We start from the raw sequence: 13,762 nt of genomic DNA, 5'->3' as shown, positions 1-13,762 counted from the left end.
TCTAATCTGTCCAAGCTATTTATTTATGCAGGCAATAACCAGTTGGGCGGCCAGGATTTCAACCAGCGGTTGCTGCAGTTCCTGTTTAACCAGATACACCGGCAGTATGGAACTGTGCCGATCCAAAAGCAAGACGTGCACCACCTGCGCCAAGCCGTGGAAGCAGCCAAACTGAACCTGACCCTCTACGACTCGGTGCTAATCCAGGTGCCGCTATCACTGCCGGACCCCAGGCATCCCACTGAAGGAGGAGATGAGGCCAGTGGCAGAGGCAGCAACGTTTTGTTTAAAGAAATAGTGACCAGGGACCTGTTTGAGGAGCTGAACCGAGACCTGTTCGAGAAGATCCTGGACCCCGTGGAGGACGTGCTGTCCCGTGGTCACTTGGGACGGTACGAGGTGGACGAGATCGTGCTCGTCGGCGGCTCCACCCGCATTCCTCGGATACGCCAGGTTATCCGCGAGTTCTTCGACAAGGAGCCAAACACCTCGGTGGATCCTGACCTGGCGGTGGTGATTGGTGTTGCCATACAGGCGGGGATCATGGGAGGCTCTTGGCCCCTGCAGGTCAGTGCCCTAGAGATTCCCAACAGGCATTTACAGAAAGTGAACTTCAACTAATGGATTCCCGTTACAGTCCCCCTCCTCCCCACCTACATTGAACTTAATCCTAAAGGATTGAAAGACGATTATTTTTGTGCGATGGTCTGGATCAGAGGTGGGTGAATGATTCTCTTCACCATTCTCTTCAGATCAACCTCCCAGTCTTCTGTTAAATCATTCCACAAGGTTAGTCATTGCTAATTTTGGGAGCTTTGCTTTTTCAGCACTTTGGAGTCCCATGTTCCTTTTTTTTTTACACGTGGTTTTTGAGTGAACTGGGTCTGATTAATACTTGTACTGCATTGCACATTATCTTGAGCCAGTCACCAATGTTGCTGCTTGCTGAAACATTAGTAGAATCTGGCCTTTCGCGATTTGCACCGTTTTATTTTCCTCTCTTGCCTCGTTGATGACTCTATGCCAACGTGACTCATCATGTTCCATCAAGCCCAGAGGACTGGGGGAAGTATGTGGATTTCGGCCGCGACCCACACTGTTTCTGTTCTTGACTGATTTGGGTTTTCCTGTAGGATTGGGCTCAATCGTCACAGGGACAGGTGGCGGGAAAAGACAGGTTGGGTTCCTGTCTCTGCTTGCCCCCCCTGTGTTGGGCATTGGACATCGAGTCAAGACAACACTGACGTTAACCTGACAACACTCGCTTATCTTAAACTGGCACTCGAAGAATGAGCAGCCTTCAGAGAGGTGCAACAGTGGGCAATTGATTCTCGATGGTGATGCCTTCAGGGGAGAGGGGGTGTTAGCGATAAAAGACTGTGGAGTTTAAATATGTCCTGTAAATAGCCTGATGATAGATTGGATGATGAAGATACTGACTGTGTGATGGAAGTTCTGAGAGGATTGAGAAGATCTTCTCCAGAAGATTCACCCAAAGAATTTGGGGGGGTGCGGGGATGTCGGGTGAAGAATCACTGCTTCTACCTGAGGGAAGGTTTATTTACTTAAAAGTAATTTTTATACTTTTGTTTTGTTTGTTTAGTGCCGTAAGCCAAATGTGAATGTAGAATAAATTTATTAAATATATATTTATATATATATATATTTTTAAAATTTTATAGATTAAGCAAATTGTCTTTATGAATTGAACCTGGTTTGAAGACCTTCTTTGTCCTTGGTGCAAAAATAAGTTAGAAATTCATAGCAACGGGTAAGCATTTAATAAATTATCCACAGTGTTCTTCTCTGGGGGGTTCACTCATGCTCAAACCTCTTTTTTAAAAATTAATTCTTGGGATGTGACCATCACTGGGAACATTGACATTTGTTGCCCATCCCTAAGTTGCCCTTGAGGTGGTGGTGGTGAGCCACCTTCTTGAACCACTGCAGTCCATGTGGTGTAGGTACTGAGCTGGTTGGGCATAAGTTCCCAGCAATTTTGGCCCAATGATGCTGAAGGCACGGTGATGGAGTTCCAAGTCATGATGGTGATAATTGCGGGGGGGACTTGTTTCCATGTGCCTTGGCGAATTGCTGCGGCGCACCTTTTCGATGGTATACACTGCAACCATGGTGTGCTGATGGTGGAGGTTTCAACTGGTAGACAGGCTGCTGATCAGTGGAACTGCTTTGCCCCCCGGATGGTGTTGAGTTTCTTGGGCGTTGTTGCAACTGCACGCATCTAGGTAAATGCAAAGTATTCCATCAAACTCCTTAACCTGACTGGCTCACGTTGCCTAGCTGATAGCAGCACGGCTCTGAGTGTTCCAGTCCATTTGCGGGGTTAATCTGTCATAGCCACACTGTGCCGTGCAGGAGCACTCTCTGCACGTGGAGTCACAGCGGAAGAGAGAAGGGAAACGGGTTCGAGGCTCTTCTGAAAGTGCGGAATGGGGAAAGAATATTCCTGAAAGAAGCTATTTTTTTGTACCTACCAACACCTCGCTAAGTTGTAATAAGTAAAATGCTAATTTTTAAAGTGAAGTGTTTTGAATGAGACAGTCCTTCCCAGTTAGGGATTTAAATGGTGAAGGGTAACTACACACCTATTTGTAAATGTACGCTTTACAAAATTCTGAGCCATTCCTGTAGCCAGCAGTACCAGCTCTGATGCAGTTTCGGACTTCCCCCCAACATTGTGTTGGAAGCATCTTGCACTTCCAGTATTTTCTCAGCCAGTCCTCACTGGTCTCTGTCCTTGGCTCTGGGTACTTACAGCACTATGGAACAACTGGTAATAGGAGGAGATACAGAGGCAAGGATGGCAAAAAAGAAGCCCAAAGCCCCAATGAGATAAGTGTGCGTCATTGCTGTAACCTGTCTGCCTGCTAGCTGCATCCCACTCCGTCCCGGTGTTAACATGACATCTTGTTGTGTGAATTGAAGCCCCACAACATAATGTAATTATGGCTGTAACAAGAGGTATGAGCTGTGTCTCTTTGTGTTTTTTTTAAATTGACGGAGGATTCTTCAAAAATCTAAACAAAGCTATGGGCGGGAGAAATAGTTTGGGGGGAGTGTTTTTAAAGCTCAGGGTTTGTGTAGCTGCTTTACTTTATTCGTCTAATCAATTTCATTTGATCATTAAAAATGTTTGTGGTCTGTATACAATGAGGATCAACTCAGTTTTGTTTGGTGTATCAGTGCCGGTCTCCACAGGGATAGCCACCCCTGCCCCATAGCCCTGTTTTGGGCACTGTTCTTAACCCATCCCCTCAAATGATTCCTACCAGTGTCAACCCTGTAAGCACCTACTTTGCATAGTAATTACAGCAGAAAGTGATCATTTGGCCAAACAGGTCCATGTCAGTGTTTACACTCTGCACAAACCTCCTCCCACTCAGTTGGGCCCTTTTGACATATCCTCTGTCCTTCTACCTTCCCCTTAAATGCATCTATGCTGTTTGCCTCTATAATACCATGTGGTAGCGAGTTTCACATTCTCACAATTCTGGTTAGAGAGGTTTTTTTCCTGAATTCCTTGTTGGGTTTATTACTATTGAGGAGTCTAACATTTTATCCTGGTATTAGCTGCCTCAAGAAAAGCCACAATGTGGAACAGTATTATTTTTCAAAGAATCATATGACAGGGAAGAAGGCCATTCAGCCCATCAGCCTGTGTCAGTTCTTTGAAAGAGCCATGCAATTAGCCCCACCCCTTCCCTGCTCACCTCACAGTTCTGCAAATGTTTTGCCTTCATTTATCAATTAATTATTTACCCATTTCATTTTTTGAAAGTTGAGTTGAATCTGCTTCCACCATCATTTCCAGGCAGCAGATTCCTTATCACAATAGCTTACTACTTAAAAATTCTAGTTCATACTTGAAGTGAGATATGAAAAAGTTAACATGCCTTTCACTGAAATCTTAGTGACACTGATTTCTTCTCTCTCCCCCTCCTCTTCCCCCCGCCTTTCCTCCCCAATTCCTTCAGCAACTGTAATGAAGGGATAGACCTGGTCTCTTCCCATTTTGGTAGCTGAAATCAACAAACTCTGGGTCTAGTGAAGTGGTGTCAATTGTGTTTTTATTAATTTTCCTCCAACCCCTTTCAACTAATACAATCCACTGAGTGGTCCTACCCCCCCCCCCCCCCCACTCCCCCTTCCCCCCACCAGGAAGAACTGAACCCTCCCTCCCCCAAATGCCAGGCCAAACAGCCACAGTGCTGGCGATCGAGTCCTGCATTTTACCGAATGAGCTCTGCCAATGTGTTTCTAGCCTGCGGGATGGTCTAAATCACAGGCGTACATTGTTTGGACTTACAGGCTGGGAATTTATCTTGACCTGGTTGCTGCAAATTTGTGACTGCACCCCACCACAACACCTCACCCCCGCCCAACTCCCCCCTGCTCACAGATGCCCATGGATGGGAATTTCTGCCAATTTTCCACCAACGGCTATGATAGATGATTGCAAGAAATCAATAACTTTCCCACATCTCTTCTTTTCTCTCCCCCCCCCCCCCCCCCCCCCCCCCCCAATTCCCAGCCCCAGCCACACCTGGAGGAAATTTATGGCACTGAAATTAGTCGCAGGAAGCCAAGCATCTAGTTACTGATTTGATCACTGACCGAGGTTCCTCCAATCCTGTGGAACATGTTATACAGTATCTGTATGAGAAAATACTGTAGTGTTTAATTTATTGTACTTTATATGACTACTGTCATTGCCCTTGTACCTTACTACAGCCTCAACCGGAGAAAATATTAAAATGTGCCTCTATTGGAACTGACTTCTGAATTGTGTCTTAATTTGTGGCAATTTTGTCCTCTGCTGGTGTCCAGGAAATTGTCTTTTCGAAGAATAAGGAAATCTGCCATCCTCACCTGGTCTGGCCTACATGTGACTCCAGACTCTCAGCAATGTGATTGACTCTGAACTGCCCTCTGAAATAGCCTAGCAAGCCACTCAGGGCTGGACAACAAATATTGGCCTTGCTGATGATGCCCACGTCCCACAACAGAGTAAATAAAAAGTTAAGATCAAATTACCTAAGATTTTCTTCATCTGAATGCATTGCCTAAGTTTGTAAGAAGACTTGCATTTCTATAGCACCTTTCACAACCACAGGACACAAGTGTTTTACAGCCAAAGAAGTAGTGAAGTGCAGCCACCAATGTAGTGTAGGAAGCAGGGGAGCCAGTCTCTGCACAGCAAACTGCCACAAGCAGCAATGTGGTAATGACAGCATGTCGTCCTGGAAATTGGATTGCGTAGCATTGTGGTGCGTTACGTGACCACCTAAGGATCCAAAATGGCGTGATCAATATTACCAAGCGGACGGACACTGTTTACCCTTTTGGGAGGGGAGGTGGAATTTGTGTTGCAGTTCTACACACTGCCAGCACTTGGAATCAAAAATAGTTTATTCAGATGTGGTCACCTGCTGCTTGCAGGGGGCACTCATGATTTTGGACCACCCCCCGCTGATTGTCTTTGCTTGACAGGGCATTTCTGTCCTGTTTTCCTGACCTAGCTCAGGACAACAGAACAGAAATGGCAAGAAGACTCTTCTCCTCCACACCCTTGCCAGCATTATTTAAAAGGTGTACAGGGCTTAACAGGTTAGTTAGCCACTCATTCTTCTGGCTACTGTTTTGCTTCTGGCCTGTGATTTTCCACTTTTCAGACTTCACTTTCTCTACATTGAGAGAGGTTTGGTTGCCTTTGGAGTGCTGTTGCTGTTAGCCTCACAAGAACATAAAAAATAGGAACAGGAGTAGACCATTCCCCCCCTTGAGCCTGTTCCATCATTCAATATGATCATGGCTGATCTCAGCCTCATCTCCACTTTCCTGCCCTCTCCCTGTATACCTTGGTTCCCTGAGAGATCTAACATCTGTCTATCTCAGCTTTGAATTTACTCAATGAAGGATCCACAATCATATGGATTAGCGAATTATAAAGGTTCACAACCCTCTGAGTAAATAAATTTCTCATCGTCTCAGCCCTTGATGATCAGCCACTTATCCACATTGAAGTTCATTTGCCAATTACATGCAAGTTTATTAATCTCTTGCTGTATTTTATCTCAGTTGTCCACTGTATTGACTCTACTCCCTTATTTGGTGTCACCTGTAAAATTTGATACTGTGCTTCCAATTCCCAAGTTAAAATCCTTTATGTAACTAGTGAACATCACTGATCTAGTAAAACATCACTTCCCACCTTCTGCTAGCCCGAGTAACTTCCTTTAACCTCTTTGTCACTTGAATACTTTCAGTTTGGGAACCAGTGTCAGTTTTTGGGATGGTATTCGAGTTTATTACTGCATGTCTTTAATTAAAGAGATTTAATTAAAAATGAATAAGGAAAGCAAAATAAAACTATGAAAGTAAGCTATCAAGAAATATAAAAAGACACATAAATAACAGAAAAAAGTCAGGATAGAGTAGGGCTATTAAGGGATAAATACGATAATAGGGTATATACCCAGTTACGATGTAATCACAGGTAATGACGATTTAATGGCAGAAATGCTAACTAATAACTTAGTTTCCCTGATAAATATTGAAGCAATCATGGTGGACATGACAGAAGAAGTGATCAAGAGGGATATAAAGACATTTACAATCGTAAAAGGGGAGATAATAGATAAATTAATCAATCTTAGAGAGGATAAAACTCCTGGTCTGGATGGATTACATCCATATATATTAAAAGAATTTAGAGAAGAGATGGCAGAGGCACTATTACATGTAGATAAAAATGCATTGGAAAAGGGAAAGGTGCCAGAGGAGTGGCAGACAGCTAATGTAATTCACATATATAAACAGGGAGATAGAACAAGTCCAAGAACATTAGCTTAATATTGATGGCTGGAAAGGTAATGGAATCATTAATCACAGATGTCATAGAAAAACATTGAGAAACTGAAAGCATAATAAAGAGTCGGCAGCATGGATACCAAAAGTGAAGACAAAGTTTTATCAAGCTTATTTAATTCTTTCAACAAGTAACAGTAAGGGTAATGTAGCAAATGTAATCATTTAATATTTCCAGCAGGGCGTTTGGTAAGTTTCCACATGATTAAGGTCAGAACATGTGGAGAAGCAGGATCAATAAGTTTTTTTTTAACTTCTTCCCTAATCTTTTCACGTTCCCTTTTGTCTTCCTCTCCATTATTGTCCATGTACTTAGCGATTGCTTTTTTCTTTCGTTTCAATTTTCTTTCTCACAATCCTTAACTTAAAATTAACAGGTCTACTGTTTACCCTGATGCACAATGGCAATGAAACACTTGAGATTTTGATATTTTCTTGTGTTTATTTTTAATGAATTATGACAGAGAGATGAACCTTCGCTTATTCCTAACAATCTCAGTAATGCAGAGCTAGCAGCTACAGGTGTTTCATACTACGATGTATCGCAAGTGAGTGGAGTTGATCAACAGGGTTGCATTCTTCCTTACAAGAAGCAAAAGTAGGTGTAATAATTGATCCATCTCCCCTTGCAGTTCTCGGCCCAACTTTTCCTGCAAAACCAGAACGTCAGAAACGAGATCAGGCAGAGAGAATCATGAGCTCCAGCAACAGCTATAGTGACATGAGATACTGAGGTCATCCACAACCCACTCCCCCTTCCCTCCCAGGTTCTTATCCCTCCTCTCATGAAGCTGCTGATCCCTACCAGGGTACAGCAGTACTTAACCCACACAGGAGCCTGCATATGTGCCTATTACAATGTTTTTGCCCTGCAAATTCCCCTGTACTGTATTTTGCTGGATTCTCTCATTATAAAATGAATGCAGCATGCGCCATCAGTAGTTGAAAAGGTTGGTGGGCACAAGGAGGCTAGAAAGAAGTCTGCAAAAAATTGGTTCTGTTCAATTTACAGACTGCTTATGTGATCATTACTAATGTTGATTTCAATTGTTGTAATACATACTATAACAAACCACTCACTGTCACACTCTCTACAATACACACCCCTTACTGTAACATTGTCTATACCATATCCCTTACTATAACCCTCTCTATAACACACCCTTCACTGTTACACTCTCCGTAACACACTCACTATAACACTCTATAACACACTCTCACTGTAACATTCTCAATGACAGACCGTCACTGTAATTCTATCTATAACATTCATCTCACTGATCCCTGAAATGTCTGTTTATAGTGAGATGTTTGTGTGTGCCCACAACGTCATTGCATTATTTGTAACCTGGATATAGAAACCAGCAGCATTCCATCACTCAATTACAGCCTCAACATCTAAATACAAAGTGAGAGAAAAAAAAAATGGAGACTTTAACATACCAGGCCTCCATGCCTTGTTGGTTCACTATTAATGCTGCACAAGCAATGTCCGATTGTATGTTGTTACTACCTGTCAGGAAAACTGCAATAATAAAAGGAATGTGATATTAGAATCAATGTTTATATCTGAGGTGTGTTTTGATGCAGAATTAGGAAGTTGTAGGTTGAGAGGTCCCAGGGGTGCTGGTTACTGACTGCTTTCAATGTTGTTGCTTGTGGCAGATTTGGAAAGCCCTAGGATGGAAGATACTTGGTGTTCAATATTTTACAACATGGTGGAATTAGGGTCTAAATTCACCAGCTCAGCAGTGAGTGGAGAGGACACAAACATCCATAGAAAAGGTCAGGTTTTTTATTATTAACAAGTTTCCACAAGCACCAGTGAGATGGAGGCCAGTGAATTGTTGGATGATCGAGGAATGTGGACCAGGATACCAAGGCGGTGTCATTTTCACTTTTATTAAGTGGCAAAAACCGGATGATTTTGAATTGGCAGTCCATATTACACCGCGTTAGATGTCTTTCCCTATTTTAATTCAATGGAAATGTATATTGGACAAGGTGTAAAATAATCTTTCTGCTTGACGATCACCCATTCTTTTCCTACAACTGACGAGAACATTTCCCCCCCTGGAAAATGTCACTCCTTATCACGTGGTTATATGGAAACTTTAACATCCGCCTGAACAAGTTCATTCAAAGAATAGATTCTCACATAGGTTATGTTATGTTACTGGGCTAGTAATCCAGACACTGGGCATAATGATCTTAGATATGGTTTGAAATCCCATCATGGCTACTGGGGCATTTAAATTCAACTGATTAAATAAAACCTGAACAAAAAGCCGGTGTCAGTAATGACCATGAATCTGATGGGTTGTCATAAAAACCCAGCTGGTTCACTTATGTCCTTTAGGGAAGAAAATCTGTTGTTCTTACCTGGTCCGACTTCGATGCGACTCCAATGGGACGAAATAAAGTAGCAAGTGAAATTAGGAGGCAGGTGAACCAAAGGCAAGCATCAGCTAGGTTTAGGATGTGGAATAATGTCAAAAAGACAAAGTTAAGGCACCCTACCTGAATACATGCAGCATTGTGGTTCACTCTTGATTGCCCTTTGAAATGGCCTAGCAAGCTCACCACCACCTACTCATGAGTAATAAATGCTGGCTTTACCAGTGTTGCCCTTCCCCGTGAACAAATGGAAGCAACATTTGAATTTATTGGTGCCCCATAGGTGGCCTAAGGATTTGCTGTTCCCCACAAGTGGAAACGTTAGTACGAGAGTCTCTATTATACGTCTAATAGATCACCCCTCAGCTTTCTCTTTTCAACCAAAAAGAGACCCAGTCTATTCACCCTTTCCTGATAGTTGTAGCCTCACAGTTTTATTATACTCGAAAATCTTTTTTTTGTTTTGCACCCTCTCCACTGCCCTGTAATGGCAACCAGAATTGTGCACAGCACTCCAGCTGCACATTCCTTATATACAAAGGAAAGAAAACTCAAATTTGAGATTAACATTGTATTGGTTCACCCACCGTTACAGTTCATGTTACAGGCATTTGGACCATCCGGAAACTTATCATTCGCACACCACCATTTACTGCTGATCTGAAAGATGCCATAGTCTGCTGACTGGATCCTTCCAAAATTGCTTCTCTCGTAGTATACTGCGAGTGTGTTGTATCGACTAGCGTGGTCGGCCATACATACCCCTAGATTGAGAATGAATACAAGATGCTGTCGTTTAGAAAATGGAAAACACAAATGTAATTCACACTGCACCTCGTACACTGGGGACAGTCTCCTATAAACTTTGTCTTTGCTGTAACCAGGTGAATTTCCATCGTGCTCAATCGCCACAACTTATAAGTGGGGGAACCAGACTGATAGAAGGAATGAAAAATAGCAGCACAGGGCAGGATACTGGCCCTCTCTTATCTGCAGTCTGTTTACCTGAAGGCAGTCATTGTGGGAACTGGAGCAGTGCGTGAGATGACAATTTATTTTGCTGACTCTGTCTCCTGTTCTCCTGACGATGGTGACCCTCACAAGGGTTCTGTTCATGGATACTTGTAACTATTACCTTGATTGAGGTTGGACTTTTAGAATTGAAAAGTTATTAAATTTCATGCAGTCTCACTGCCAAACCAAACCCTTGTTCAAGGTAAAATACTGCAGATGCTAGAAATAAGAAATACAAACAGAAAATACTTGAAATACTCAGAGACACTGCCTGACCTGCTGCAAATTTCCAACATTTCACCCTCGTTAAATATCTGTACACACACGTATCCCTGATAAAGTTGAAGCAGTTCCTATCCTGTTTTGGCCTCGTAACTATCCCTCAGACAAAATGCATGAGAGATTTAAGATCCATCTACACAGCCTTAGCCTATATTAGCTTTTCAAAATTGTGGGGGGGTGGGGTGGTAGGGTGGGGCGTGGTGGGTGGCCTGATGTGATATCGATGACAAGACACCAATCCGTTAACAGATAGAAATTATTCCAAAGCGGAAAAATCAACTGCTTGGGAGTTTTTTTATTAGCTTTCCTGGGCGTGTTATTAATTGTTTAAATCGCAAATCTATTGAAAGAATAAAGAATTGGGAATCATTAAGAAATTGACCTCAAGCATTAGAGTGAAAGTAAATCAAAGGAAATTCCCTAAAGCATAATGCAACCAGAGTCGGAGGGCAGTGAGAACACGCTGCTCTTTTCCTGCCCTATTCCTGTGGCCAATTGTAGTTCTGTGCCTAGGATAAAAGCAAAATACTGCAGATGCTGGGAATCTGAAACCGAAACAGAAAATGCTGGAAAAACGCAGCAGGTCTAACAGCAACTGTGCAGAGAAAAACAGAGTTAACGTTTCGAGTCCATACGGACTGCTGTTAGACCTGCTGAATTTTTCCAGCAATTTCTGTTTTTGTTGTAGTTCTGTCTCTGTTGGCTTTGCTGAGATACATATGACCATACAAAATAAATGGACTGGAAAGGACTAGCCGGTCCACCAGATCTGTCTCACACCAGGATGACTAATCCAGCATGACTAAACAATCCTTCCCCACTACTTCACCACTCCCTCACCGTCCCCCATCACATCCATGACCACTACAGGCATCTCTGTGGAGAGACAGAAAGCCAGGGACAATGAGGGGAAAAATACTTGGACAAAATCCACCTCAATCCCCTCAGGCGATCAAAACCAGTTTAGGAGATCACAGTGACTAAGTGTTATCTATAAAGAATATACCTATGTTACCTTCTAAATAATGTGACCCCTGCCCCAGTCAGGAACCAATCCAGCTCTTTCTTGATGGCAGAGAGTCAGAATCCAGCACACCAGCCACAATGTATTCCAGAAGCTCATTACTTTCTGCAAAAAGAACTGTCCAAATCCAGTCTATTCCTACTCTTGGATAGTTTACATGAAAGACCAATTTACTCAGGTCCAGAACCAGGCTCAGACACTGCCTGGCCTCACCAATGTAACATACGCTCACCCACTGACTGACAGAGCTTACACGAGTGTAACGCAATCAAAGTCCGCAAGTGCATTCGGCCCTGTTACTTAGCGAATGCAAGCTCCCGAAGCTGGGTGATAGCTTCCTTAGTTGGTGACTTTAAGGTGATTGTTCTGCCATGTAAACCTGTTGAGGGGGACGCTCCTCGGGTAATGTGCAGCATTGTTTTTGCGTCTCCAAGGTGCATAAAGGGTTTGTACTGAGGCTCCGGCGGTGCAGATTGGCTGCACACGGTCCTGGGCATATTTAGCAAGGACTATTGTTGCTGTGGTAGCTCATAGCCTGATGGGGTTTGTCACAAGGAACTTGTTAGTGACCTCACTTGTTCCCCAGCCCTTGATCCAAAGGGTGTCTGCTGGCTGATTTTGATCAGGAAGCTTGCTCCATATAGGGTGCCGAGATGGAAGGTGGGCAGTAGGTGGGTTGAACAGCTCACCATGGGAGTGGTATGTGAGGTACCGCACAGATGGTTTCAACCCGTCAGGGCCCAGCTCGCCCTGGGGGAAGCGAATGATGCCACCAGCAGAACGAATTTAAAAAGAAACTTACCAGTCTCTGAAAGAGCCCCCTTGCGGAATCCCAGTGCCCCCAGAACTGGCAGCCTTAACGCTGAGCAGCCCTTCAGCTTTATGACCGAGGGACATGCTCTCCGAATCTCCGAATCTTACAACTTAATGTCACTGGCCTGTCAGCTGGGCCATCACAACCTCGTTTGGCTGTGCTTAAACAGAACAGAGAAATGTTACTCACAGTCTGCTATGCTGTATTGGGTGAACGTAGACAGGATAGAATTCTTTACAGCTTGAGCGATTTCACACCGTGTCAGGATTTTGGCACTGGAGACCGTGAGGAGGATGCTAAGAGCAATAAGGGTCTTCATCTTGTCAGCAGGAGACGTGTCTGGGTCTGGTAATGGCTGCACTTTTATACCTGTGGTTATCAGTTCCACAAAGCCAATCAAACAAGAACCTGGGAAAAAAAATAAAGGTAAGCTAACAACTGGATTCCTGAATGGCGTGCTGTGCCTTAACAAATATTTTGCAATACAACGGGAGGGACACAAGCAATCGTGTTTTGTGGTGGGGTATACTGCTTGCTACATCCCAGAAGGAATGTCAGCCCTGAATGAATCTGCATCTGATTGGCTGGCAGCTCTAGCAGCCTCAGCAGTGCCAGAGCTCAGTAGTGGGCGTTTCCAGGACTGCGGGCATCTCCATGAAGAAGACAGCATGGAGACCGGAATGAGTTAAGTCCTGGGCTTTTAGGGCAGGAAGGGATCGGTCTGCGTTGGGGGGGTGGAAGGTTGTTGGCGGGGAGCTGGGTGGGTGGGTGGGTTGGGGGTTTTGAAGGCCAGGGCCGGAGGAAAGAAAAGGGTTGACGTCTTGGGGGTGGGGTGCCTCCAATGCAAACAAGGCATGCCCAGATGAATGTGCACCCCACCCACTTCTCACCTTTTTAAAAAAGCTTTTTTAAAAATGGCCTTTGCACTCTCGCTGCACTGCATTTTAATGGCAATAGAGGCAGACTGAGGCCATTAATTGCCACTTAATTGGGTAGTTAAGAGCCTTAATGGGTCTAAGGGCGGGAAACCTAGTGGCTGCCTCACCCACCCTGTGTATTATGAGAAACAGGTCAGAAGTGGGCTAGCCACCTGACATATTTTAGGTGCCTCATCTGCTGAAAACGCAGCTAGTGGGGCATAAAATCCAGCCCAATAACCCAGGAATAAAGAGCAGGGATAGACCATTCGGTCCCTTGAGCCTGCTTCATCATTCAATAAGATCATGGTTGATCTAATTGTGGTCTCAATTCTACATTCCTGTCTGTCCCCCATAACCCTTGACTCACTTGTCAATCAAAAATCTACCTAACTGGGCCTTGAATATTTTCAATGACCCAGCCTC

At 43.9% G+C, this 13,762-nt stretch overlaps 2 protein-coding genes across 2 annotated transcripts in view; one reads left to right on the top strand and one right to left on the bottom strand.

Annotated features, from left to right (window-relative positions):
- The window catches only part of hspa13 (heat shock protein 70 family, member 13), a 70,019-nt gene extending 65,861 nt beyond the window's left edge, over positions 1 to 4,158 (top strand). Inside the window, exon 5 of the mRNA XM_041211869.1 lies at positions 32 to 4,158. Coding sequence (XP_041067803.1) covers positions 32 to 621 — 590 coding nt within the window. The 3' untranslated portion in view covers positions 622 to 4,158. The remainder of the gene's footprint in view (positions 1 to 31) is intronic.
- Positions 4,159 to 7,368: 3,210 nt separating this feature from the next.
- Positions 7,369 to 12,806, bottom strand: LOC121290308 (lysozyme C, milk isozyme-like). The gene is made up of 4 exons (XM_041210620.1): positions 12,609 to 12,806; positions 9,873 to 10,049; positions 8,332 to 8,413; positions 7,369 to 7,538 (listed from the first exon to the last, which is right to left on the bottom strand). Exons 1-4 carry the CDS (start codon positions 12,736 to 12,738, stop codon positions 7,472 to 7,474), a joined length of 456 nt encoding a protein of 151 aa, XP_041066554.1. The 5' UTR covers positions 12,739 to 12,806; the 3' UTR covers positions 7,369 to 7,471.
- Positions 12,807 to 13,762: the final 956 nt, after the last annotated feature.

The sequence above is a fragment of the Carcharodon carcharias genome, chromosome 18 (genome assembly GCF_017639515.1).
Source record: "Carcharodon carcharias isolate sCarCar2 chromosome 18, sCarCar2.pri, whole genome shotgun sequence".
In the NCBI taxonomy this organism is placed as follows: domain Eukaryota; kingdom Metazoa; phylum Chordata; class Chondrichthyes; order Lamniformes; family Lamnidae; genus Carcharodon; species Carcharodon carcharias.
This window is presented reverse-complemented; position numbering and strand designations above follow the sequence as displayed.